Source organism: Artibeus jamaicensis, unplaced genomic scaffold (assembly GCF_021234435.1).
Source record: "Artibeus jamaicensis isolate MK-2021 breed Jamaican fruit bat unplaced genomic scaffold, CSHL_Jam_final contig_452, whole genome shotgun sequence".
In the NCBI taxonomy this organism is placed as follows: Eukaryota; Metazoa; Chordata; class Mammalia; order Chiroptera; family Phyllostomidae; genus Artibeus; species Artibeus jamaicensis.
Window position 1 is genome coordinate 19,215,094 of NW_026521837.1, and position 26,245 is coordinate 19,241,338.

The window sequence follows — 26,245 nt, forward strand, 5'->3', positions numbered from 1 at the left end:
ATGGTTTAGCTCATCCTACACAATATCCTTCCTGCAAACCTCCAGCGTTCACGGACATAAAACGCCTAATGCAAAGGCCCTCTTCAAAATCTAAACCCTAGGAGATCCCATTACACACCCGTTCCGCGACCCCGGAGACCAAGGCCTTCCCGGGCCCCCTCGCCGTTGTCCCGGCCAGCGTACACGTCACTCGCCCGCTGCCAATCAGCGCAGGGCAGGTCACTACCACCAGGGCCCCGCAGCCCCGCCTGCCGTCGGTAACTAGACTTCAATCTCCCGCTCGCCAACTCTGCTTTCTGCGCACGCGCAGCAGCTCGGCTGGCGAGGCAGAACCTCGGGAGCAGACGCAGCCGGCAAGAATGGTGCTGGAAAGTGTAGCCCGCATAGTGAAGGTTCAGCTCCCTGCTTATCTTAAGAGGCTCCCAGTCCCCGAGAGCATTACCGGGTTTGCCCGGCTCACAGGTAATCACAACCTTTAGCGCGTGCCCATCCTCTGCTCTTTGCCAGGCGGGGGCGGGGCTGGGGAGGTGGGGGACGCTAAACGTTCTCGGGTCAAGGGGCGGGGCGGAGCTCACGGGTTGCGCAGTGTCTCGTGACCCTGTGAAAGCGCGCGCTGGCGCAACTTCCTTGGAGTGTGTGTGACGTCACTTCTTCGTTACAAGGTCTTACAGCGTGCCTGTCTCAGTCCCGGTGTCCCGCGTGTTTCCATGGTGCGAGACCATTTCTTTCCCAAGAAGGTGTTGAGTTGGGACCTAGCTCGTCTTAGCCATCGACATCATTCTCCGCAGTTTGCTTTATTTTAAAGCAGAATAAGTCGTTATCCAAGCCGCTGTGTATCAGGCAACAACAGTTCTCAGCTGGATTGTGCCCTCAGCGTGTGGGCGTGAGTGTGTGCGTGTGGGAGAGAAGTACAGGCATACATGGAATATGTGTAAGGCAGTTTTGTTTAGTAAGAAAACTAGAAAAAGATCTCTATTCCTGTAGGGGAGAGAATACCTATGAAGAGAGAGCATTTGAGGTCGCCTCCATTGCTATGGGCGTGGAGGCAGTTGAGGTTAACTCCCGTTGTACGAGAGATACAGTAGCCAAGTGTTCATAGGCCAGTACGATGGTCCAAATTTTAGACAATGAAATTTAACCAATATCTGTGACGTTATATACGTCGCAGATAGACCCTTTTGTAAAGGTCCCTCCTTTACAAAAAACAAAAACAACAACCCACAACTTAGGACTTAAAGTCAAAAGGGTAAAAAGTTTTCCAAAATGAAGGCAATGCTTGGAAGATTTTGTTGTATTCTGAGCATTACAGTGTAAGTGGGGTATTTGTAAACCAGACTTGATAGAGTAGGATGATAAGGGGGAAAAAGCCATATTGATTCAGCAAACACTGAACTCATGTTCTGAGCATCAGGGGGTGTTAAGCATGAACTAAAAGTAATTTTGAAATGAAGAGGCTTGCTTAACTTGGAACAGTCTGGAGATCTTCGTTAGTCGACTTAAAATACAGCACTTGGAAGGCTGACTGGATGATTTATTTTGTGTAGACCAAAAGACAACTAGAAGTAATTTTTTTTATTATACAAAATATTCCCCAAATAGGGTGCCTTGGGAGATAGCCTCTCTCAGAGATTTAAGGAAAAAAAAAAAAAAGGGCAAAGTCTGGTAGGGAGATAGGTTTAGATGTGGAAACTAGGTAACCGTTACACATCTAGAGATTTTTTGGATTATGGACAGAAACAGTTGCTCTGTTTATGAATTGTGCTCTGATAAATTATGCTCTGATAAATGAATTGTGAGATGTTAACATTTTAGATGTTAAAGGTTTTGGTAATTGAACTGAATAGAAACCATGGTAACTGAATAATGGGCATTAAAAAGAAGTACCTAAATATTAGAAACCACAGAAAAGTAACATAAAATGAAAAAACTGTTTCAAGGCAAGTGTTTATAAACAGCAATGTCGTCTTTTGATCCCACCAGTTTATTCTGATAGAATTGCAGCAATTACGTATAAAAACTTTTTCCCCTTTATCATTTCTTTTACTTAAGTACTTTACATATTTTAATTTATTCTTCATCTTGTTCTAATAACTATGTAATTGTATTTTAAATTAAGATCACAGTAATCCTAATCATTTCCCTGTTGCTGGAAATTTGGAATGTTCACATAAATACATTTTTTGTTCATAATGTTTAGTTGTAAGTACCCATGTACCTATACCAATTGTTATTTTTGTCTCTTTTGAGTTATACCCTTGGGTATATTTGCTAAAATAATAATACCAAGTCAAAAGGATATGGTTATTTTGTGACATTTGTCCCCTTTTGCCAACTTACCACAATTTGGGCAAAGTTAATAATTTGCATAATTTAACTGCTGAATTTTTAACAGTCAGGAAAGAAAAATGACCTCTTAATTCCCTTCCCCAATCCTGAATTGTGTGTGTTAATTCTGATGGTGGATGGTTTTATATTAGTTTCACCTTTCTGTTGATAGAGTATAGTTGAAGCAGATTAGAAAATACAATATTTGATTTAGTGGCCAGATGATTTTACAAGTGTGTTTTTTTTTCTTGAAGATCCCTCATGTCAACAAATATTTAATTTCTATTAAAGACAATAAGGAAACTTAACCTAAATTTTTCCTTAAATCAATAATATATAGTAACTTCCTTTTTAAAGCTGTTAAATATTTAATGTGAGGACTGTTTCTCAGAAATGTGAAAACTCTGGTAAATAATGGTACATATTTAACTTAAGTCCCATTACAGTGTCTACATTTCTCATTATATTGCTTATTTGTTTAGGAAACATTAACATGTATATAGTAACTGCTTTATGAAAAAAAAAGATATAGCCTGTTTCACACTAGACAATGACAGTTGCAGCAGTTGTGGAATCTATTTTGAAGTACCATGGAAGAAAAGCAATTTTCACTATGAGTCTCAGCTAGCTAATGTCAAGTAGCTAATGACATTTGGCTCTCTTGAATGAGCTACTTTTTGAATTTTCATACTTAGGCTCGAATTTATACTTAGGCTTCGTTGAAATAAAAACCTGAAAGATAACTTTCAGCAATTTTGTAAATGTCTAGGAGGTACAAATGTTTTCATTTTCTATCTGAAAATTGGGGCAAAAAAGTTACAGTTCACATTGTCTATTTTTCTTCCCTATTTAGATCCAGTGGTTTAAAAAAAACAAACAAAAACGAATTGTCTCTCTCATGATGACTCTGCATTCTTAATTAAATACTTGGAGACCCTTTACCATGCTATTTACAGACAGTCCTTATCTAGCAAAAACAACTTACCTGTTTTAGTTTAGGTCACATTTTTAAGAGTGAGGTTTTTAAGATAAATTTGTATAGTGTATTCTAATACTTTAACCTTTGGAAAAATCTTTCCCTGTTATATAAACTTTTAAAATAGAACAACAAAAAACATCCCCCCATTCTAAAGTCAGAAAATTATTTACTTCTAGATTTAAAAACTAGCTATGAAATTTTGAATATTCAGAATTCTCCCCCACTCGCACTAGTTTGCTACTTTGAAGTGAAATGAGTTGGATCCTAAACACAATGTTTTTCCCAAAGAAACACAAACATGTCAGAGCTGACAACTTTAAGAGCATTAGCTCTATTTATCTCGAAAGGGCCAATTTTGAACAGAGAATTTAGAAGTGCAACAGAGTTAAAAACATGTTTCCACAAAAAGACATACAAGCGCATTCATAGCAGCCTTTAATTTATAATAGCCCTAAACTGGAAGCAACCCAAGTATCTACCAACAGGAGAAAGGCTAAGTAAATTATGGTACATTCATAGAGTAAAATGCTAGTTAGGAATAGAAAGGGATGAATTACTGATCCACTGTAGAATCAAAAAACTTTATTTTGAGTGAAAAAAGCTTTGGTTATAGAAATCAGTCGTGGGAGATAGACTAGAAAAGGGGTAGGAGAATCTGGGATGATGGAAGTATTTTACATATTTTTACACATTTTTCAATGGAGGCTACAGGGCTGTAGTTAATTGTCACAAACCAGAATTAAATGCTTAAGGTCAGTTTATTGTATGTAAATTGTACCTTATTTATTTTTTTTAAACAAATGGAACCAAAGGTAAGTTTTCTCAATAAGAAAGTGCAATAAATAAGTTCAAACTGAAAGAGTTGCATTTATTGATAAGTAAATAATAAAGGTTATTTTTGAAATAAGAATTTTATTTTAGAAAACTTTGTTTTGAGAATTTTGGAACATACTTATATCATTCTTATAAGTTGTGTTTTTCCCACTCTTCCTAATTAGACCAACTATAGTTAAAAGTCAATGTAGTTAAAGATTATATCAGCCTGTATAGAGGACAATTTTGATCAAATTAAAACATTTTTGTCCATATAACTACTTTGCAATATAAAATTCCTCAAGTCATCAGGTATTTATTGAATACTTACAATGGGCCAAGCAGTGTTCTGGATACAGCAACACTGTTCTGTTCATAAGGGTGAATGGGAACAGATTCATTACATTCATTGTATTGGCCCTCTGGTCTTGAATAGTCTGTATTAGGTTTGAAGTGGTAGTAGTAAAGCCATCCATTGAAAATATTTTACTTTCATCTTTCTACAATTCAGAAATAGAAGTAATTTGTCTTTACCTGTAAATGATACATAAGAAAATTTATAAAATTATAAGCAATGAAATTGCCATATTATTTTTATGGTGTCATTATATGCTACCTTTTGAAAGGGGAAAAAAATCTGTTCCAGTTCCTTAGAATATAATTCTTCATTGAGAAATGTTTTTATCATTGTATTTGTTTGTATACCTTGAACAGGAATAGGATGTGATGTTCGCCCATCTACATAAAATGTTGAATCTGCCTCTTCTTAATTCTATTTCTCCCAAGGAAATACTTTCTTTTAACAGTATGTAAACTTTCAGAAAATTGCTGTTATTAAATTACTTGCTCCTCAAGTTGTTTTGAAATGTTCTTTCTGTTAAGTGTGGTGCTGATTATTTCACTCTACCTTTTTAGTCTTTGTATTTTTTATCTTAATAGTGTGAAATAGAATTGAACAAAATTTAATATTAGAACTCTGCTCAGTATTGATAGTATTAATGTGGCTTGATTTTTTTAAGAAATTAGAAATGGGATTGAAAAAACAGCTGGAAATAGGAATCACTGATAGAGGAAGAAAATCTATCAGAAGTGAAAATATTGAACTAAGGGAAAAATTTTAAAGAAATTCAACCCTTTTACATTCAAATGAGTAAAAGAGTATCACCAGCTGGGTACCTTTTTCAGGGACTGAGTGTTGAGGTCAGCCAGTTCCCTCTTTGACTTAACTGTGGCCAAAATTCATCTCTTCTTTCTGCAACCCCTGATTTTCTCCCACACTTTTATCTTCAAATTTTGAGTTGTCTTCTAAAACCTGTAATACTTGAGGAACCTTCTTTCTGTAAGAAGAAGCTCTCTTTGAGGATAGAACTAATCCTCCAGCTCCCTCAGTGGTGTCTTCTTTTTGTATCCTTCCTTCAGTTTTTGGGATGAGTGAACAGAAGCAATTGGCATTTTTAAGGTTCTGAAGAGCTGCTTCCGTACTGGAACTGATTTACTCTCCTTCAGGGAAAACTGTCTTCTGCCATCCTTCATTATTTCTTTTTGCTGGTATCTACTGAACTTGAGTCTCTCCCTTACATTTTTTAAGTATGCTGACCTCTCCTATTTTCTTCTACAATACTGCACTGTCTTCTTGTGCTGGAAGCTGCTCTTCTTATATTGTTTTTTTTTATTTTTATTTTAATTTGAGGCTCATACCAGCATACATCCAGATAATGAACCCAGAAATCTGGAAATCATGGAGGAGCTTCACTTTCTTTATTTACCTTATGCTCCGTACTTAATCATCAAATCCTATTGATTTGACTACCTGAGTTAACGGTTCTTGTGTTTCAAAGTGAGTTGAGGATTGATCACAGACCTACTCTGAGATCCGAATGAAAGCTTCAGAGCATTTCCTCAGAAAATCCACGCATGCACGCACACACACACAATTCTAGGGCACCCATTTGTCCTAGCTTTGCTTTAATGGCCACTGCCTTAGTTTCAGTTCACAATATTTTTCTCCTAGGTTATTTCAGTGGGTTTTCCACAGGTTGCCTTGTCTCTTAAACTTCCACCACTAGTCCTCTCTGCTTTTCCTTAGTGTTTCTCCACTAATCCCTCTTCCATCTAATACAAGTGTAATTTCATAAATGAACAATTTTCCAGTTACATTGATACTCAGATATTGCAGTGGTTCCCTTTTATATCAGAGCTTTTCATAATCCGGCACCTGCTCACTTCTCCAGTGCCTCTTCTGTTTCATTCTGTCCCAGCAATTCTGTAGCACTTAGTTTCCTGCACTTTCCGTGTGTGTCATATCTCTGTGCCCTTGTCTGTTCTGTTTCTTCCCTGTGGAGTGTAGCTAGCTCCTCCTCCCATCTGCCTGTGGACTCCCATACTCTGACTCATCTTTCAGAAACTCCTCCTCTGTCTTCAGCCCTGCAAATAGTTAATCACTTCATTCTCAGTATTGCTTATTTATGATTGCACGTACTACACAGTACTGTAATCCCTTTTTATAGAGCTGTACTCCATACTAGATGGGAAGCTCCTTGGGGGTAGGGGCTGTGTCTTCTGCTCTCTTCTAGAATATATACCCTGTAAGAGCAGGGCCTTATCTATCAGCCCGTATCCCCAGCACATAGTACAATATTTGGAATGTGGTGCCTACTTGTCTTGTTGAATGAATGAATGAATTACTGTTATTCCTATTTTACAGACCAAAGAAACCTGACTCCAAGTATACGAAAATCTGGATTTATACAACAGATAAACTGTGAATTAGTTATTTGAAATCCTGCTCTGTGCCAGGCACTGTACTAAGCACTTGCTGCACTCGCTTGTAGCACAGTATCTCCACATAGTAGGTACTTAATGAATACATAGTAAAAAGTGGAAAAGAGATTGTTTAACAAAATAGCATATTGATCAGGTTCCTTCATTCAGATGTATTTATTGGGCATTTAAATTGATGAAAGAGCTCAGAAAGAAGGGACAGTATAAGAGCAAACTTTATAGAGTGATGGAAATGCCCTGTGTTTTGTTGTAAGTGATGTTTACAGGTCTACATAGTTGAAAAATTCATCAAATTGAACATTTAACACGAAGATCAGCAGGCTGAACACTAAATTATGCCTCAATATAAAATAAAACAATTTGAGCCAAGGATTATTTAGACACCAAAGTCATAGTGGTCATGTCCCTGCCCTTGTAGGCCCCCTTTTGTGATTGGGGGCCATGATAGGTGGGCATAGCCCTTAAATCATGTTTCCAAAAGATACTAAGGGATTTGAAAATGCTTCTAATATAAATGTTAAGTGAAAAAAGTAGAATATAGACTGTATATACATTATGGTATCAATTTTGCACAGTGTAGAAATATGATAATATGTTATTCTTGATGGGTGAGTTGATAGTTACTGTATGTTTTTATTTTTCTAAATTAAAAAAAATACTATTTTTGATAATCCTGAAACAAAAATACACTGTACAAGATATACATTATACCTAACAATTAGTAGGTAACAGTTTTTTTCTTCACAGTATAATATCTGCAGTAGTTCAACATCAAACAGGTTCATATAGCTGGTCTTAAGTTTTTTAAGCTTCTTGTTTGATATTTATGTATTTCATATTTCTTTACTAAACTCAGCATTAATAAAGTGATTTCTAATTTAGCTTTATAGACTGTATTATTTTCCTTTATAAAACTTTTCTGTAGTTAAAATGAAGCTTATCATTTAAAGAAGCAGATTGTACTAAAACTGTTGTGTTATTACTTTGTTGTAGGAGATAATAGTATTTTTCATTACTTTATATTAGTGATTTTCAACAGGTATGCTGCAGGAATTTTTAAAACATGCAAAGAATTTAAAAACCTGACTGTGTAGTCAGGGGCCCTGACCTCTTTTCTCTTCCATTATCAAATAAAAAATGACAACAGCCAACACAACAATAGTCATCCAGCATGAATGAATCTAAATTACACTTGTTTTGAGGTTTTTTTCTTTGTCAGATGGGCAAAAAATATATATTTGGTGTGTGGCACAGAATTTTAGTAATTAGTTTATGTGTGCCATGAGATGAAAATGTTTGAAAATCACTGCTATTTAAATGTGTATATATATTTATATTTATATAGAATATTTAGTGTTTTACCAAGGACATAAGTGTGTCAAAAGAACATTCTGTAGTAGATTTTAAAATAGTATTAGCACCATTTATTTCCTGAGATCTGTGGGCTAGGTAGGAATAGTTAAATACTATGCTTAAGAATCTAAGATTTTCATCTCTACATTCTTACTTCCTTTTTTTGTTCTTATTTTTTTCATTCATTTATTTTTTGACTTTGAGTCATTTTGCCTCTTGTGACTTAATTTTGTGATATACAGTATAATACTTACTCTACATTCAACAAACATGTATTGAATAAGTACTATTTTAAGGTAATACTGGCTGTTGGGCCAACATCAATCTAATTCAGTTGCGTGACCTACAAGATAAGTATCAATAAATAATTACAGTACAATGTGATGAGTGAGAAAGGGACTGGCATTTATGCTGTAGGTTATTCATTCATTGAGTCACTGATTAAATGTTTCTGAGGCGTCACTACTTTGTTCCCGAAGGGTAGCACATAGCTCCTTTTCTTACAGGCTTATGGACGAGTCAGTTTTACAAATAGGTAACAGTAGTGTGATAAAAGAACACAAGGAAAAGGGCCTTAGGGGTGCACTAGGAAGTGATTAATTTTGCCTTGTCAAATCAAGAAAGAATTCCAGAGGAGGCAGCAGGTGACCCTAGTCTTGAAGGGTTTACATAAATGAGTCAGGCCAGAGGTAGAAAGGCATGGTGAACAGAAGGAATTCCTTGTGTATAGAACACAGGGAGGCTACTACTAGGTCTTAGCTTCAGGGTGGCTTCAAGTACATAAGAGATGGGATGTTTGTGGGAGATGAAACTGTCAAAGCAGCCTGCCATGCTACAGAGCCGGTACTTCATAAAGACAACAGTCTCTAGTGGCACCATCCACGAAACTCTCTGTGATGATGGCAGTGTTCTCTGTGCTGTCAGCTGCCGTAGCCACTAGCCCCAGGTAGCTATTGAGCTGCCAAAATGTGACTTGTGTGTCTTAGAAATTGGATTTTTGAGTTTTACTTAATTTTAGTTGTTTAAATAGCTACATCTTTTGTTTTAATCATGGTTTTTACTTTTTATATTTTATGATGCTCTAAAATTGTGGCCCTTTCCAGGACCAGCTAATTCCTAGAGATAATAAACAATTTTGCTTGTGGAGATTACCCTTCATATGCAAATCAACCAATCGAAAGCCTGTACCCCTCTACCTTAACCACCTCCTGTATCTAACTTGCCAACCAGGATTTCTCCTGCCCTAAATCACATTGGGCCAGGTGTGGAACAACTAGGGACCACCCCAATAGTCTAGAGCCCATTGATACTATTCAAGCTACCCAGTCCTAAACTGTTCACTATGCCCAACCTTGCTGTTTCCTGGAGGCCACAATAAAGGCTTGGACGCAAGCTTTCTTGTCACCTACCTCCTGAACAGCCCTGGTACTTTTCCATGTTTCCTACATGTCCCCTACTCTTGGGAACTGTAAGTAATAAACTTTTCTTTGAAGGCACTTGTCTTGATGTCATCTTACATGTGCTTAAAACAAAATCTTGGGCCCTGACCAGGTAGCCCACTTGGTTGGAGCGTCATTCTGTACACCAAAAGATTGCAAGTTCCATCCCCGTGTACAGGAGGCAACCGATAGATGTTTCTTTCTTACATCGTTTCTCTCTACCTTCAAAAATCAAGTACATACGTACATATAATCTCAGGTAAGGGTTAAAAAAATTTTTTGAATCTTGGGTACAAATCAAAACCTTGTAGCTAGTGACTACAGTATTGCACAGCACAGACTATACTATAGAGTCCCTCCCCTGCTCTAAGAAACAGTTGTCATTTCCAGAAGTTTAATTAACTCAAAGGATCTATATGCAGTGTCTCCACTTCGGTTATGATAGCAAGCCTGACAGATAAGATTCTTACTGAGCTTTATTCTGGTGACTATTTAAAATATTAGATCCCCCCCAAATTTCTACTATATAGCATTAAGTGGAATTGGCAAAATATTTTTTCAAAGGAGTCGCCACTAATTTTCTTAGTCACTTAAAAGCTAACATTTATTGTATATCTTTTATGTGCCAGGCATTCTTATAGGTGTTTTGCATATATCAGTGGGTTGTTTCATTTAGAACTCATAGCACCTTTGGCATCAAATTGTATCAAAAATTGTTTCATTTTGGAAGAGTTGGTATTAAGCCAATCTTTCTTTCAACAAACAGTTATCTCTGGAGAGTAAGTTTTGCCAAGAGAAGAACAGATAGAATGTTATGGGTTGGCCAAAAAGTTTGTTTCTGTAAGATGGCTCTAGTAGTGCTTAGTTGTCTTTAACTTCATTTGAAACAATTTTGTTAGGTTGTATTGTGGCAGCTGTCATATCAGCATGAACTAAAAAAAATCATTGGTGAATTTTTGTGTAGCCATTTTAATACTGAAGATGGAAGAAAATATGCAACTTTTTTGGCATATTATGCTTTAGTATTTCAAAAAAAGGTAAAAATGCAACTGAAACACACAAAAAATTGTGCAGTGTATGGAGAAGGTGCCATGACAGGTTGAACATGTAAAAAGTGGTTTGTGAAGTTTCTTGCAGGAGATTTCTCACCGGACGATGCTGCCATGTACAGCAGGAGAAGTTGATAGCGATCAAATCAAGACATTAATGGAGAGCAATCAGCTTTATACCAGATGGCAGATAGCCGACATACTCAAATGTCCAAATCAATAAAGTAATGGGTAAAGTGAAAAAATGTGCTTTTTATTTTATGAAAAAGACTAAATGGACTTTTTGGCCAACCCAATTTATCTGTTGGATTTGAATCATGATGACTGAGAACACGCTTTGGACTTACTGTCTTAGACTAAACCTGCTTAAGCTACTATTTACCCACATGAAAAATGGTAATAATAATGGTACCTACTAAATACAGTGTTGAAGCTAACAAACTATTAAATGAGATCATAATATTTGTACTCTCACCATAGTCTAGTTCATTATCATTAACATTTATTAATATGCCTTGGCACTTAATCTTCAGTTTTTCTCTACTAATCTATTTTTACATAGTGCTTAGCAAGGTATCAGGTAGGCCCTCGGGGAAGGATGTTAAATGATAACTCTTTATGGACAGAAAGGTTCCTTAGGGAGCCCAGCAGAGGCTGCACAGTACTAACAGTTCATACATACATGGGGAAACATTTATCCTAGTTTCCTGGTGTGTTTGTCTCCAGAGTCATAGGGACCATTTCATTGATACCAGTTATATTCCCTATGCCTCAAGACAGTGCTTCGTACTAACGAAGGCACTTAAAGAATGCCTGTGGAGCCTTTACCAGTGTGGTTCAGATGGTTGGGCATCGTTGTCCCTCTAAGAGAAAGGTTGGAAGTTCAATGCCTGGTCAGGGCACGCACCTGGGTTGCAAGTTTTGTCCCAACTCAGGCCAAGTGCTAGGGGCAGCTGACCGGAGTTTCCCTCTCACATCTGTGTTTCTCTCCCACTCTTTTTCTCTCCCCCTCTCTAAAAATAAAATCTTTTTGAAAAAGAACACTTATGGAGTAAGATGTAGCTAACAGTGAGAACATTCAGCATATGGAAATTTGAGTTCTTTAACATAATAGTTTCTACAAAACATTTAGGTGTTTCTTTAGGAATCAGTGTGCCTTACCCCAAAATGTAAAGCATTGAAACTAAAAGAGACTAAAACATGTTCTCTCCAAAATTACATACAAATGGTAAAATAAAGGTATTCTGTTGTTTGCTTTAGGCATGGTGGAAATACTTTCTAAGCCTATAAAATATATCATGTTGAATTTTATTTATAATTAGGGGTCATGATTCCTAAAATAAAAATAAAGATAAACACAAATATACTTGGGAAAATGACAGGATATTTGATATAGGGCCTATTTTTGAAAATTTTATTTCCCATTTCACAAGTCTCAAATTAGCCCACAAGTGAAACACGGTGATCCTAGGTAAAAGGTGTCTTGATTTACTTACTCATGGTTTTAAAGATGAATAGTTAAAGTGAGAAATAAAGACTAATTAAGAATAAGCTCAAGGGTGAGACATGCTATTTGAGTTGTATTGCAAGAGCATGGCAGACTAACAGATGTGTCTGTGCTTAGTTTCAGAATGGCTGCGGTTACTGCCTTTCCTCGGTGTACTTGCACTGCTGGGCTACCTTGCAGTTCGTCCATTCCTCCCAAAGAAAAAGCAGCAGAAGGATAGCTTGATTAATCTTAAAATACAAAAGGAAAATCCCAAAGTGGTGAATGAAATAAACATTGAAGATTTGTGTCTTACGAAAGCAGCTTATTGTAGGTGTTGGCGTTCTAAGACGGTAAGATGTCCATTTACATGTACACTACAGTTTTGTGTAGTTGAAATGTTTTCCATCTGAACTTACCAGTTTTGAGGTTCTGAAGGATGAGCGGTTCTTCCATAGTGTTCAGTACTGAAAGTCTATGTCCTAAATTAAAGTTTGCCTTTTATGATCCATACTGCTTACATTAGAAAAGTTAGAGCAGTGAGGAAGGATAGAAATCTGATTTTTTTGTATTACCGTGTTTCAGCAGTTAGCTAGAGCAACTCATAATTTAAAAAATACACCTATGGTATGAGAGGACATAGGGTTAGTGAAGAGTTTAAGCTTTAGATTCCCAATAAAATGTGTTCAAAGCTGATGTCTGCCACTTACAGTATGACTTTTGGCAAGTTACTTAATATTTAATCTTTGATTTTTAAATCTGATAATATATCAGCATCACAGACATTTTCAAGGGTTAATGAGATGTTCGTACAGGGTCCAATAGCAGGAGCCAGTAAATGTCTTTATGAGATCTGTGTTCTTCTACTCCTTTGACCAGAGGTTATTTGAGATTTTAAGGACAGTAATGTTCATCATGTCATCCTTTGTAACAGCAAAGTGTTAGAGGCAATCTAGAATCTGATAATGGGGATGATTAAAGTATGTGTAATAAAAATGATGGGATGTTAGGAAGCCACTACAAATAATACTTTTAAAGACTGTTTAATGACATGAAAGCATAATATAATACAACTAAGACAACATATTTCTGTACTCATTTTTGTTTAAAAATGCAGAGGAAAAATATACTAAAATGTTACTTGTTACCAATGAGTCAGTTTTTAAAATTTGATTTTTTTGGAAAAGATTACAATTTGCATGCATTTTATACTAAAAAACACTTTGACTATATTTTGAATTTATTGTACTTGAATTTAAATAAGTAAATAAGTGAGCTCAAATTTAGAGCCCCACAGAGAACAAAAACTCCTTTGATCCTCTTTTAAACAAATTTTATTGACTCATATGGAATCATCTAAAACTTTTTATTTAAAGTCTATACCAAATACTGAGTTAACTATTTAAAATTGTTAGGTTTGTTGTGGTATTGGAATGTAATTAGCATAATGTAAAGTATATCTTTTACTCCGGAAAGCTATCTGCTTCTTTTTTAAAGTAATTGCTTTCTTTTTAAAAGCATTTCACAAATTTCTACCTATTGAATCATTTTAAAATTAACACTTGTAATTCTTTTTCCTTTCTAGTTTCCTGCCTGTGATGGTTCACATATTAAACACAATGAACTGACAGGAGATAATGTGGGCCCACTGATACTGAGGAAGAAAGAAGTATAGTAGTAATGAACTAGGCTAAAATTCAGTCGTGTGCTGTGAAATCTTATAATGTTATTTTTTCGTTCTCTGTGCATAGATCTTTCAAATGGTGGTCTTAATTATTACTACTGATTGAGTAATTGTTTCTGCCAGTTTATTCTTACAGTACTCTTTATATTTGATACTCCATACATTCAATCATTTATATAGAAATTAAATTGTGCAGCCCTTTTATTCTTACTTCAAAGAATTCATATATCTTCCTACAGTAAAACCAACACTTCTGATTTTAATTAATTGAGAAAAATATAAGTGTTAGGCAATGAATGCAAAAGTATTTCTTTGAATATCAATTTTTTCAACAGAATGTGTAATTTAAATTTTTTCCCTACTCTATTAAATATGTTACTTTACAGTTCTTTTATGTTTTTGTTGAAGAGTTTGTTTACTTTCCGGTCTTCTACCCTCCATTCTTTTAAGATTAATAAGAAAAATATTGCTGTCAAGAATTAGTTGAGTTTTCCAAGAGTTAAACTCTTTGCTTTATAGAGATTATTGACTAATAACTATAAATATCCCCATTTCAGGAAAGACATGAACTGGATATAAAAAGTTCCAACAAGGAGCATTTATTTACATTATACAAGTTGTATTTACTTTGCAGTAGGCTTGTTTGCATCTGTGTAGGCAATGTTGTGTATCTTGAGCCATTTGACTCACTGATGGGGTCAAGTGAGTCAACTCCTGAGTTGCTGAAATTTGAAGGTCAATTAGAAATAAATATTAAAATAATAAGTAGTTGTCGAAATTATGTTTATGTGAACATTTTCCTCTTTATAACCATGTAAACCGATAAACAGGATACAAAAAGTTTGCAAAATAAACTTGCTGGAGAATCTTTAAAATTTTTGTAATTTTTTAGCCTGAGTCTATTTAGTTTAATTTAATGTACAGTTCTTGTATTATTAACTTTTCTTAAGTCTGTCTATTTAAAGGTAAAATTCGATCAGTTCACTATGCTATTTTTATATATGAAGAAGGTACAGGAAGGAGGCAGACATATGTAATTCTTCTGCCAATTAGAATCGAAGCTAATAGTTATTGAGCACTTAACACATAATAAACACTACACCAAGCACGGGACCTGGATTTTTATTACATGTAATGTCAATAGGTTCTGTCATGGGATCCTGACTTTCACATGACCAACATCAGGAATTTTTAAGTCAGCGTTAGTTGTGCTTTTGAAAAGTTTTATAAGGCGTTAAGTCCGACATTGTTACTCTTCCCTCACCTGTGAGGAGGGATAATATAACATTGCTGTCACTTTGATTCTGGGTATTTTTCCCTGAGACCTTTTCTTCTAAAGGGGCTTTACTGTCAGGTGAACCATTTATTTTTACACAGATGGGCACAAGACTTTGGGAAAAATCCTCCTCACCAAAAGTTTGACTAGCCTGGTCTGGGGTCCATTTTTAAATGCTTTTCTTTAAAACCGTTCACTGTGACTCACAGCAAAATGCTTACTACATTTAGGTGTCCTAGTGGTTCCTGTACTTAGATTTCATAGGAGAAGGGAAAATTTCCTAAAAAAGTCCAGACTAAAATGAAATTATCAGCTTTACATGTTGTCCAATTCAAGAACATTTAAAAAATTGAAAACACTAATTATCTCATAAAAGGTAATTTTCACACCCCAAAGGTAAGAGGCACCCTCCCAGTAAAGCACCCCCACCACTCACATTTTTCAGTGGTTTCTGGTGAAGAGCTGTGCCGAAATAGTTTTCCCACCTGTGCAAATTTTTCAGCAGCCTGAGGCTGGTAGCAAAATTTTAAAAATAATATTATGTGTCATGATTAGTTGCTGTCACTTCTGCTTGTAAATTCATAGGATTCCATCATGTCTTCCTTAAAAAAATAGACATCTTATAAGCAACTGCATCTGAATTAATACAAGATAACTTAGCTCTTGTATTGTACATATCTTGGGTTTTGAAACCTTCAAGAAACAGCCCTAGTTGTTACTGTGTCTCATGATTGTTTTGAGGATGGCTTCTTGCCCAGCAGACACTCATCGCCTGATTCAGCAAAGGAGCACTGCCAGTACGTAAATAGGTGGCCAAAACTGTTGAGCAGGCTGGAGGTATTAATGATTCATTCATATGGATAATTAAGGAAGTTGTATGATGAAAAGCACATTACAAATCAGTTTTGAATTCAATGCCTCATGACTCATTAAATTGCTTAATGTCTTTTGTAACCTAATTTGTTAATTTATGCAAGCTAATGAAGCCGTCTGCTGATCTATGTAGTTCAACCTTATATAATCTTTCGAAACATGCTATCAGACTCTTCCTCTGCAAAGGGAGTTTTACTTTCTCAAAACTCTGGGGTTCAATAGGGTCCTTAAATTATAGTGGATATATTTTTAAACATTTCATTAATTTTGGAGTTGGGGGAAGAGAGGGAGAAAAGAGAAACATCAATGTGAGAAACGTCAATTGTTCCCTCTTCCAGACCCCCAGCTGGGGACCTGGCATGCAATCCAGGCATGTGCCCTGACCGGGAATTGAACCAGTGACCTTTCACTTTTCTGGACCAAGCCCAACCTACCAAGCCACACCAGTCAGGGTGGATATTTTTTGTACTACCTGCCAAAAGAATCTAACTAATTGCCCTTCATTCATTTAGAATCCAGTTGTGACAGCATCACCAATCTGGAGAAAACCAGGAGAGATGGACTAGTAATACTCATATACTTTACTCAGAAGTGATTGTCTCGGAGCCCCATATCCAGAGTCTCCTTTTTCTTACCTCATACCTGATTGTCCTATTTCTGCTCCTGAACAAATCCCAAGTGTCTGCAGGGTCCTGTTAGAGGTAGGGGAACAATAATGTGACAACTGACCACAGGGAACCAAACAAAATTAAATGTGAATATAAAAAGCATAGCACCTCAAGACCATTAAATATAGGATCCTGTGCACCACAGTCCTTGAGAGCATGACTGTCATTGTATTGTACAAGTGATGTCTGATGATGTAATTGAATATAAGTACTATATAGTATTTAAGACAGGATATGTGTTATATTTGATGATAGCGTGCTCCACTTCAAATAGTTAAAAGCTTCATGCTTAGAGTGGTAGGTAGTGGTGAGAAGTTTGTACAGAAAATAGCTTGACTCATTTTTTACTATTTAGGAGTTTATCATTGGAAGTTTTTCCATTCAACTGAAACTCTTCAAGTTTCATGATTGTAATCCACTACAAAATTTAATTTGTTAACATATGAGGAAAACTAAAGGAATAGTGATTTACACTACATCGATTCTGTTACATGACCTCCTCCCTTTTCGGAAGGATTAAAATCCTTTTGCTAACTGCCTCACTGCTGGCCATTGCTGTCCCTTTGCACCAGAGGTTGGAATGTAAAAAACTCCCATAGCTGTTTTTTGTTTGTTTGCTTGCTTTTTTTTTTTTAAGCCATGCTACATTATCTCAGGTTGTGTTTTTGCCATAAAAGTCTTTTACTGGAAGCTCATTTTCTTTCATGTTCACACAATCTACTTTTATTTTTTGCTTCGATTTTGTAAAGTCATGCATAGCAATCATTATTGTAATATAAAAAGTAGTCCATATTAGTTATTAGCAATTGCATTACACAGTTTTATATTAGTTACAGTCTTGAAGAACATTGCAAATCTGTTAGATAGGCATATTTATGTCTTTTGGTCAGAAGACATCATTCTCTAACTCTTCCTTGGTTTAAGTGCTTGACTCTTTGCTTGTAGAAAGAGTATACCTGTGATTCTGTTCTCATAGAGCACTATTGTCAAATACGTCAGTCACAATGTTAACAAATTCCTGATCTCTATTGTAAGAGTGTAATTTTCCAAAATAATATAGAAAAGGGGAAGGGGGTAATAAATTGCATAATTACAGAGATGAACCTGTACTAGTATAAAAATAAAAATGTTAACAAACAATTCACTAAGTTTTTTAATTTCTTGTAATTTTCCATTAGTATTCACCATGCATTCCTCTACATTATCACACTAAATATAGGAATCAATAACACCCATTCAAGAAATTTAAGAAACTCAAAACTTAGAAGTACAGAATTTTCAACTATATTTGAATTCAGCCTAGAAGTGAAATAAAATGAAAATAGAAATGTGTTCACTTTAAAATGCTGTGTGAAACTGCACAGCAACACACTGGAAACTACAGAGGAAATGTGTAATTCCCAGAAAAACAAATGATGGAAAGTATCCCAAGGTGAAATTTAAATGTTAATGGAACAGTATCAAATAAAAATGGAAACGTGATTTTAAAAAGCAATCCATAATTTAAAAAGTGCTAGGGGTGCAAGAAAGATGATCCCAATGTTATTTAAACAATCTCAATTGTTTTTAAAGGGAAAAACTCCCCAATTAATTTTATTTGGCTTGTGTAACATTAGTATGAATATCTGAAAAACAAAAGATGAAAAAATTCATATACTGATGTAACATAAACATGGGTGAAAATACTAAACAAAAATGTAGCAACTTCTGGTCAAGATGGCAGCATAGGCAGACATGGCTTGCCTCTTTACAACCACATCAAAATTACAACCAAAGTATAGAATAACCATCATTCAGAATCATCAGATATCAAGTTTAGTGGAAATCTGACAACTATGGAATTAAAGAAAGCACATCCACATACACTGGTAGGAGGGGCACAGCTGTGGAACAGGCTGGTCCCTTACACACATGGGGTGGGTAAATATTTGGCAGGGATATCTCAGGAGCGAGGAGTCCCAGCTATGCATCAGGCCCCCCAGACCAAGGCTCCTGTGTCAGGAAGATAAGTCCCCATAACTTCTAGTGGCAAAAAGCAGTGGGAATTGAGTCAATGGAAGAAATTTCTGGAGCTCCAAGCAGTTCCTCTTACAGAACTCACACATGGATTCACCTACTCAGATTCACTCCATCTGAGATCCAGCACTGGGGGAGCAACTTGAAAGTCACCAGTGGTATACAGGAAGATGCTCAAATATCTTCCTAGCATCAAGCTGAGTAGAAGCCATTGTCCCTTTTCTAAACCTTCGTCCCACAAAGTCAGCAAGCTGGTGTTTTATCTGAGACACCATCAATGTGCATAAAACACTGTTTGACCAGCCTTAAAGATGCCCAGAGACTCTGCATCACCCAACTTATGAATTCATCCACTCTGCTTTTCCATATCAGTGGTTGGTGTTGGCTCATGCTAAACAACTTCCTAAATCCTTTCAAACAAGCAACAGCTGGTCATCGTGAGCCCCACTAGCAGTCATCCTATATTCACAGCTTGGCTTCATCTGGGAATCTCTAAGCCCAGCACAAGCAGCAGTCATCTCACATTTCTTTATAGCTCAGGCAGGGTGACCCTGGGCAAAACGCAGGTGGCAGCTGACCTTGTTCTGCACCAAACTCCTGGGCTTACACACCCCATAGACAGTTACAGACCATGTCCGAGCACTACTACCCGACCTCTGCACAGCTCATTCTCCACAGAGGGTGGAGGTTGGTGGTTGGTAAGTGTTCACAGCCAATCCTTGTAGCCGACTGGCCTGTGTAAATCTCTCCAACTGATCTACCAACAGCAACCAAGGCTCAACTACAAGAAGAGGGTGTACTCAGCACACACAAAGGGTATACCTTGAGTACCCAGCTTAGGTGAAAGGGGAGGCTGTGCTCCTGGACCCTGCAGGACACCTACTGTAATAGGCCACGATCTTAAGACACTAATTCAAAGCAGCTCTATGTAATATATAGAAACAAACACAAGGAGGCTGCCAAAACAAGGAGACAAGAAACATGGCCCAAATAAAAGAGCAGATCAAAACTCCAGAAAAAGAGCTAAGTGAAATGGAGATAAGCAATCCATCAGATGCAGAGTTCAAAATACTGGTTATAAAGATGCTCAAGGAACTTGGTGAGGACCTCAACAGCATAAAAAAGATATAGTCAGAAATGAAGGATATACTAGTTGAAATAAAGAACAATTTACAGGGAAACAACAGTAGAGTGGATGAAGCTGAGAATCAAATCAATGATTTGGAACATAAGGAGCAAAAAACAATTTTTCCAATCAGAACAAGAAGGGAAAAGAATCTGAAAAATGAGGGTAGCATAAGCAGCCTCTGGGACAACTTCAAGAGGTATAACATTAACATTATAGGTATGCCAGAGAGAGAAGAGAAAGAGCAATAAATTTTTCTATTTGAAAAATTAATGAAAGAAAACTTCCCTAATTTGATGAAGGGAATAGACATACAACTCCAGGAAAGACAGAGAGTCCCAAACATGATGGATGCAAAGAGGCCCACTCCAAGATACATCATAATTAAAATGCTGGAGGTTAAAGACAAAGAGAATCTTAAAAGTAGCAAGAGAAACGTTAGTATCTTCAGGGAAGTTCCCATAAGGCTGTCAGCTGATTTCTTAAAAGAAACTTTGCAGGCTACAAGGGACTGGCAAGAAATATTCAAAGTCATGAAAAGCATGGCCTCCAGCCAAAGTTGCCCTACCCAGCAAAGCTATCATTTAGAATTGAAGGGTAGTTTAGTTTTTTCCTAGACAAAAAAAAAAAAAACAAAAAAAAACCCCCAAAAACCTAAAGGAGTTCATCATCACCAAACCATTAATATATGAAATATTAAAGGGACTCATTTAAGAAAAAGATCAAAACTATGAACAATAAAATGGCAAACAATACAAATCTATCAACAGTGAATCTAAAAAACAAATTAAGCAAACAAGAACAGAGATAGAATTATGAATACAGAGAGTCCTTTGGTGGTTGTCAGTTGGGAGGGTGACTGGGGGGAATGGATGAAGAGGTGAGGGCATTAAGAAGAACAAATAGGTAGTTACAGCATAGCCATGGGGGTGTTAAAGTACAGTATAGGATATGGAATAGCCAAAAAACTTACATGCATGACCCACAGACATGCATGACCCATAGACATGAACAAAGTAGGTGGAATTGCCTGAGGGTATGGAGTGGGTGCTGGGTGGAGGGGGGGCAAAGGACAACTGTAATAAGCATAATCAATAAAATATAATTAAATTTGATGCCAAAAATTGTAGCACCATAAAACACTCAAACAAAAGCTAATGCACAATTGAAAAGAGAATTGTCTTCCAGAAATTCAAGCATTTTAATCTCAGTAATTCTATCAACACAATCAATTATATAAATTAAAGAAAAGGAGAAAATATATCAAAAGATGCTAAAACGGCTATTTCTAAGATTTAACAATTATTCATAATGAAGATTCTTGAGTAAAATAGAAATTGAAGGAAACTGAACACAATGGAGATTATAAAAAGCCTACAAGTGTTGAAAGTCATAAACCTTTAAAATAAAAACCAGAATCTAGCAAAAATGTTAACTGTTATTATCTAATATTAAAGATTCACCTGAAGGATCCAGTGAGTGATTGAAAGGAATAAAAAATAATCATTACAAACACAGAAAAATAGAAAACTTTTGTTGATGTTATATACCTAGGAAACCATGCAGATTAGGAAAAACAAAGATACTTGAAAAACACAATAAATATACACATTTTAATAGCAATAAGCACTTTGAAATGCTAATGGTAAAATACTTTGTTCACAATAGCAAAAGAAAAATATGATAATAATGTTAAAATAAATTTACCAAGAAATGTACAAGACATGTAAGAAAAAAACAGCTATAAAAATCAATTACTAAAAGCAATGGATTGAGATTTAATAGCATGAAAAAGTTATAAAAGTGTCTCTTAAAATTAATGTATAAGTCAATAAAATTCACATTAGAATAAAAAGCATTTAAAATTGGATTAAATTGTCTTAAAATTCTTACCGAAGAGTCAGAAAATTGCACAAAAATAAAGACTATTGAGGGGAATTTTACTCATGAGATAGCAGCACATACTCTAAAGCCACTGGACTAAAGTCAATAGACTAATAATTGCATTAAATAAGAATAAAAAAGATAGAAGAGCACTGAGATTCAAGATATAGATGAAACTATAATATTTGACAAATGTGGTGTTTCAATTCAAAGAGAAAATATTGAAAGTCCAATTTGCACTAAAGACTTCCATGTGAACCACAAAGTGATTTAAAAAATCATTTTAAAGAGGGAGTAGGGAGATGGTACAGGGAAAGAGAAGAGGAAACTAAAGGCAGAGACAACCGACCATATTTTGCCATGTGTAATGCACACCTGTGGATAATGCACACCTGTGGATAATGCACACCTGTGGTTTTGGCCTAAACTTTCAGAAAAAAATCTTTCATTTTAATTTTTTAATTTATTTATATTTAGATACTTATTTTTTGTATTCTAAAAGAATTGTAACATATGATACAAGAAATTTTATGTAACATTAACTACTAAATGCAAGAATAGATACAAAATATTTCTGGCACTACCCTTGAATAATGCACATCCTTATTTTTCCCTCAAAAACTTGGGCAAAAAAAGTATGCATTACACATGGCAAGATATTGTGTGTGACAAAAAGTAACACATGCAACAAAACAGAAACAAAGTCAAATATCAATAATACGTAATAAATATGGGGGAAATTTCAATGTGGATTACAAAGAGTTAACACCGATACCATACAAATATATTATTATGTAATATATAGTAATACATACCGAACAATTGCAGGGGCAACTTTGCCTGCAAAGTCCCCCCGTCTGCCACAGATGAAAGTGAACTACCAAGACATGATCTGCTTGGGGAGGAGTGGTGGCCAATCTCTCAGAGGAGAAAGGCCTAGAGCCCCTTCCCCAATGGCTTTTGTTGGGTTGTAACATACAGGAATACAGGAGGCAAGGATCAAACAGTAGATAACATTTCAAAGAAATCTGAGGGCTTTGTCTGAGTCAGTGTTTGTCACGAAAGGGGGCTGCAGAAACTTTGGGAGACATACTCATTTTCTGCTCGGACCCTTATGAATGAAAGCACTCTTAGCAAAGCAGGCTTCACAGGACTTTTAGGAATTCTTTCTTATGCCTGATCACCCTGGATCCCGCTCTAGCCAATGAGGGGCTGCACTGCCTCCCCCAACATAGGTTTTAGGCTTAAGTGGATTAGAGCCAAGAAGCACTTCTCCCAGCTGGAAATGGGGATTCAGGCTATGTCAGAATAGCCAGGGGGGTGAGGGTCCATCACTCCCTCTTTGTTGCAGCCCCCAGAGTCCTTCCATGATGGCCTCCCAGGTGATCGTGTCTGGCTTAGGTTACCCCTCCCATCTGAGGGGTCTTACCCATCTCTGACTAACCCAGGAAGCACTGGGGGCAGAGATGGATGAAGCAGAAGCAGCGCTGCTGCCAGAGACAAGCTTTGTCTCCTTAGTGGCTTGCAGTCTGGAGGTTGCTCACTTGGCTTTAGCCATGGGGAACAGTTCCCAATAAACAATAAGTACATAAAAATGGATAGTGTGGGTAGAAGAAATGTTCAAACCTATAGAGAATTTCTGAGTTTATCTGAACCACATTGACAAAGATGCTGGGAAGCAAGATCTTAAAAGCTCTGGAAAATGACAGTTTTGCAGTTTCTTTTATGTCTTCGGGATTAAGAGGGAATGTCGGAAAGGTAACACAATTGAGGAGAAAACAAGCCAAGGACTGGATTACCAGATAGTTGTTAACAAGATTATGCGCACTCTTCAGAAAGTTAAGTTTCAGAGGGGTCTAGAAAAAGAGGCGTTTCAAAGGTGTAACCTGAAGCACTGAAACAATGGGCAGGGCTTGTTTAAAGTGGAGAGAAACCATTTATCAGCCTGGGGTGAGACTGCCCACCATGACCTGCCTAGTTAGGGCTTCATGGTCAGATTATCCTGTGAAGTTACTTTTGGTAGTATTTATTACAGACCCCTTTTTTCATCCCCAATGATGAGAAATATGAACCATTACAGTCCCTTTAGAAATCCATTCGGTAACACTTGGAAGAAAAGATATTCTGTGTCATATTCATATATATGTATATATGAATATACGAATATATGAATGTGTATATATTCATAATGTATATTTTTAAAATTATGACACTGATCTTAGTGAAAAATACAAATTAGAGCCATTTTAGTTGGCTCAATATTGCTATGCAGTAGTGAAAAAAACAAGATGACTACTGCATGTTGAATCCCATCACTGTGTGTATGTGTGTACATAAGAGGGGGACCCCCCCACAAGAAGGATTATCTTATGGAGGGTGGGCCCCTTGTAATACAGGCTTCCCCCACTAGCTGAGTGTTCTAGGAACCCATCTGTATCAGTGCGCCAGCTGGCGTTGTAGTGAAAGGCTGCATCCGGCTTCAGTAAATTTTTTTGGCAGACATTTTCAACACATTTGCCCATTTTGTGATGGGGTGATTTACAATTGCACCTACCCAAACCTCCCTGAGTGTTCAGCAGTTTTTGACTCCAAATGGCAACACCTTCATGCTCCACCCTTCCTATTCACCTGATCTTTCCCTGAGTGACTTTTTTTATTTCCCTGGATGAAAAATTTGCTGATATTGAAGAAGTGAAACAAAAAATGGCAGAAGCACCATAAGGTATCAAAATTGATGAGTTCAAAAACTGTTCTGAGTAGTGGAAAAAAAGTCTTGATAGGTGTATTGCATCAAATGGAGAGTATTTTGAAAGTGAACGAAGTTTGAGCATGTAAGTGTAAATACACAATATTTTATAAATAAATCCCCCTTTTTTGGTGTCTCTCTTCATTTATACACTTTTGTTTTGGGGTCATTATGTGTGTGTCTGTATATATGTTTGCATACAACTGTAGGAGCATGGTTAAAAATGAAGATAATCTACTTTAAGGAAGATGACCTTATTTGTCTGGGGAGGGTAGAGATGGGAATTTGGGTAAAAGAAGAGAGGAGAAAGGAGAAAGAGAGCAAACTAAAAGGAAAGCAAGATACAAAATTCCATGTATGTTGTCTCATTTGGAAACTATATAAATTAAACATATGTATACACAATACAAAAATTTAAAAAATTGATTGGATTTGATAAGGTGAAGGTTATTGATGATTGTACTGTGAACAATTTTAGTTAAATGGGAGCAAAGAACGAAGTAAAGTTTCTATTAGAGCAGTTTTATAATAAATAGGTAGTAACAGAGCAGACTACAATAAACCGAAACTTTACCAAACTAATCCTAGTAAAAAAGAGGCTTAAAAAATGAGTATAAATAATTAACAATGGTGAGCAAAAATGAATGAAGAAAGTCACTGCATGTGATGATTATAAGGCAAAGTCGGCCTTTGCTATACTGGGCCCCCAAGTTGTTCATTCACAGGAGACTGAGACCTCTATTAGCTCAAATTCCGCTGGCACCAAACCAAAATTTTACACACCCAGTTGTTTTAGACATAGCCTGAACAAGCAGATTTTTTAGCCATTTAGAGCTCGCCTGCTTTACATAACATGTGAAAACTGTGTCTGAGATCTGCTTGCCACAGATAGAATGAACCTTGGGCTATAAAGATCCTGAGCTGCTGCTGCCCTTTGGAATTCTCTGACCTGGAGACGCTCCGCCATGCTGTGGCATGGCATCATACGTAAGCCCCCTCAACACAAAACCCCTCTCTACTGCAGGAGTTTCCTTGCCCTCTTCCCCTTCTGGATGCTGGCCCCCAAGGCTTTATGCTTTTGGAGGGTCTCCTGCAGTTAGGGCCTTCCCCAGCGTGCAGACTCGACCTATTACCCAAATAAAGCTTGTGTGCTAGTGCCACCTCGTGGCCATATATTTTTCCTAGCTCAGCCCTGAAATGTTCCAACTTACCCCCTTATAGTGCATAATAGTAAGAATAAAAATTCACTAAGAAGACGCATGCATTCTCAAAATTATAGATATCTAAAAACATATCCCCCAAGTAAGTAAATCCAAATCAAATGACAGTAAAATTTTCATTTACAAGGTAAATCATAAAGACAGTTAAAAAAAGTGGTTGCAATTCAATTCCAATACAAAACAGACGCGGAGAGGTGTGTGTTAAGCACCCAGGTGATCCACTGGGGGATCTCGGTAACCTCTTGTTTAGTGTTGATGGCTTCATTTAAAGTAGACAAGTGTAGTAGCCATGGCTGAGCATGGCATCCCGCATTCAGTGGATGTGGAATGGAGCTGAGGGTGACAGGAATGTAGAACAGACAGCACGTGGGTAGTAGAGAAAGAAGATGATCAGTTGAGGGTGCAAGACCAGCTGCCAAGCTAAGGGGTGCATTTCATTTCACCGACAAAGCCAACCAGAATTCTGGAGGAGCTTTTCCTAGATGCATTGAAATTATATGGAGCAATAGATCCAAATGGCACGAGGA

At 36.6% G+C, this 26,245-nt stretch overlaps 1 protein-coding gene across 1 annotated transcript; it reads left to right on the forward strand.

Moving 5' to 3' along the window:
• Nucleotides 1–274: 274 nt before the first annotated feature.
• On the forward strand, nt 275–17,870 carry CISD2 (CDGSH iron sulfur domain 2). Its single transcript, XM_037167917.2, has 3 exons — nt 275–462; nt 12,364–12,578; nt 13,811–17,870. The coding sequence occupies exons 1-3, from the start codon at nt 360–362 to the stop codon at nt 13,898–13,900; spliced, it is 408 nt and encodes a 135-aa protein (XP_037023812.1). The 5' UTR covers nt 275–359; the 3' UTR covers nt 13,901–17,870.
• Nucleotides 17,871–26,245: the final 8,375 nt, after the last annotated feature.

Excerpts from the sequence above, each read along its gene's own strand:
- CISD2 (XM_037167917.2), top strand. The coding sequence starts at position 360 with ATGGTGCTGGAAAGTGTAGCCCGCATAGTGAAGGTTCAGCTCCCTGCT. Across the intron at positions 463-12,363 it reads CGGGTTTGCCCGGCTCACAG|TTTCAGAATGGCTGCGGTTA; the intron begins GTAATCACAACC and ends GTCTGTGCTTAG. Across the intron at positions 12,579-13,810 it reads GGTGTTGGCGTTCTAAGACG|TTTCCTGCCTGTGATGGTTC; the intron begins GTAAGATGTCCA and ends TTTCCTTTCTAG.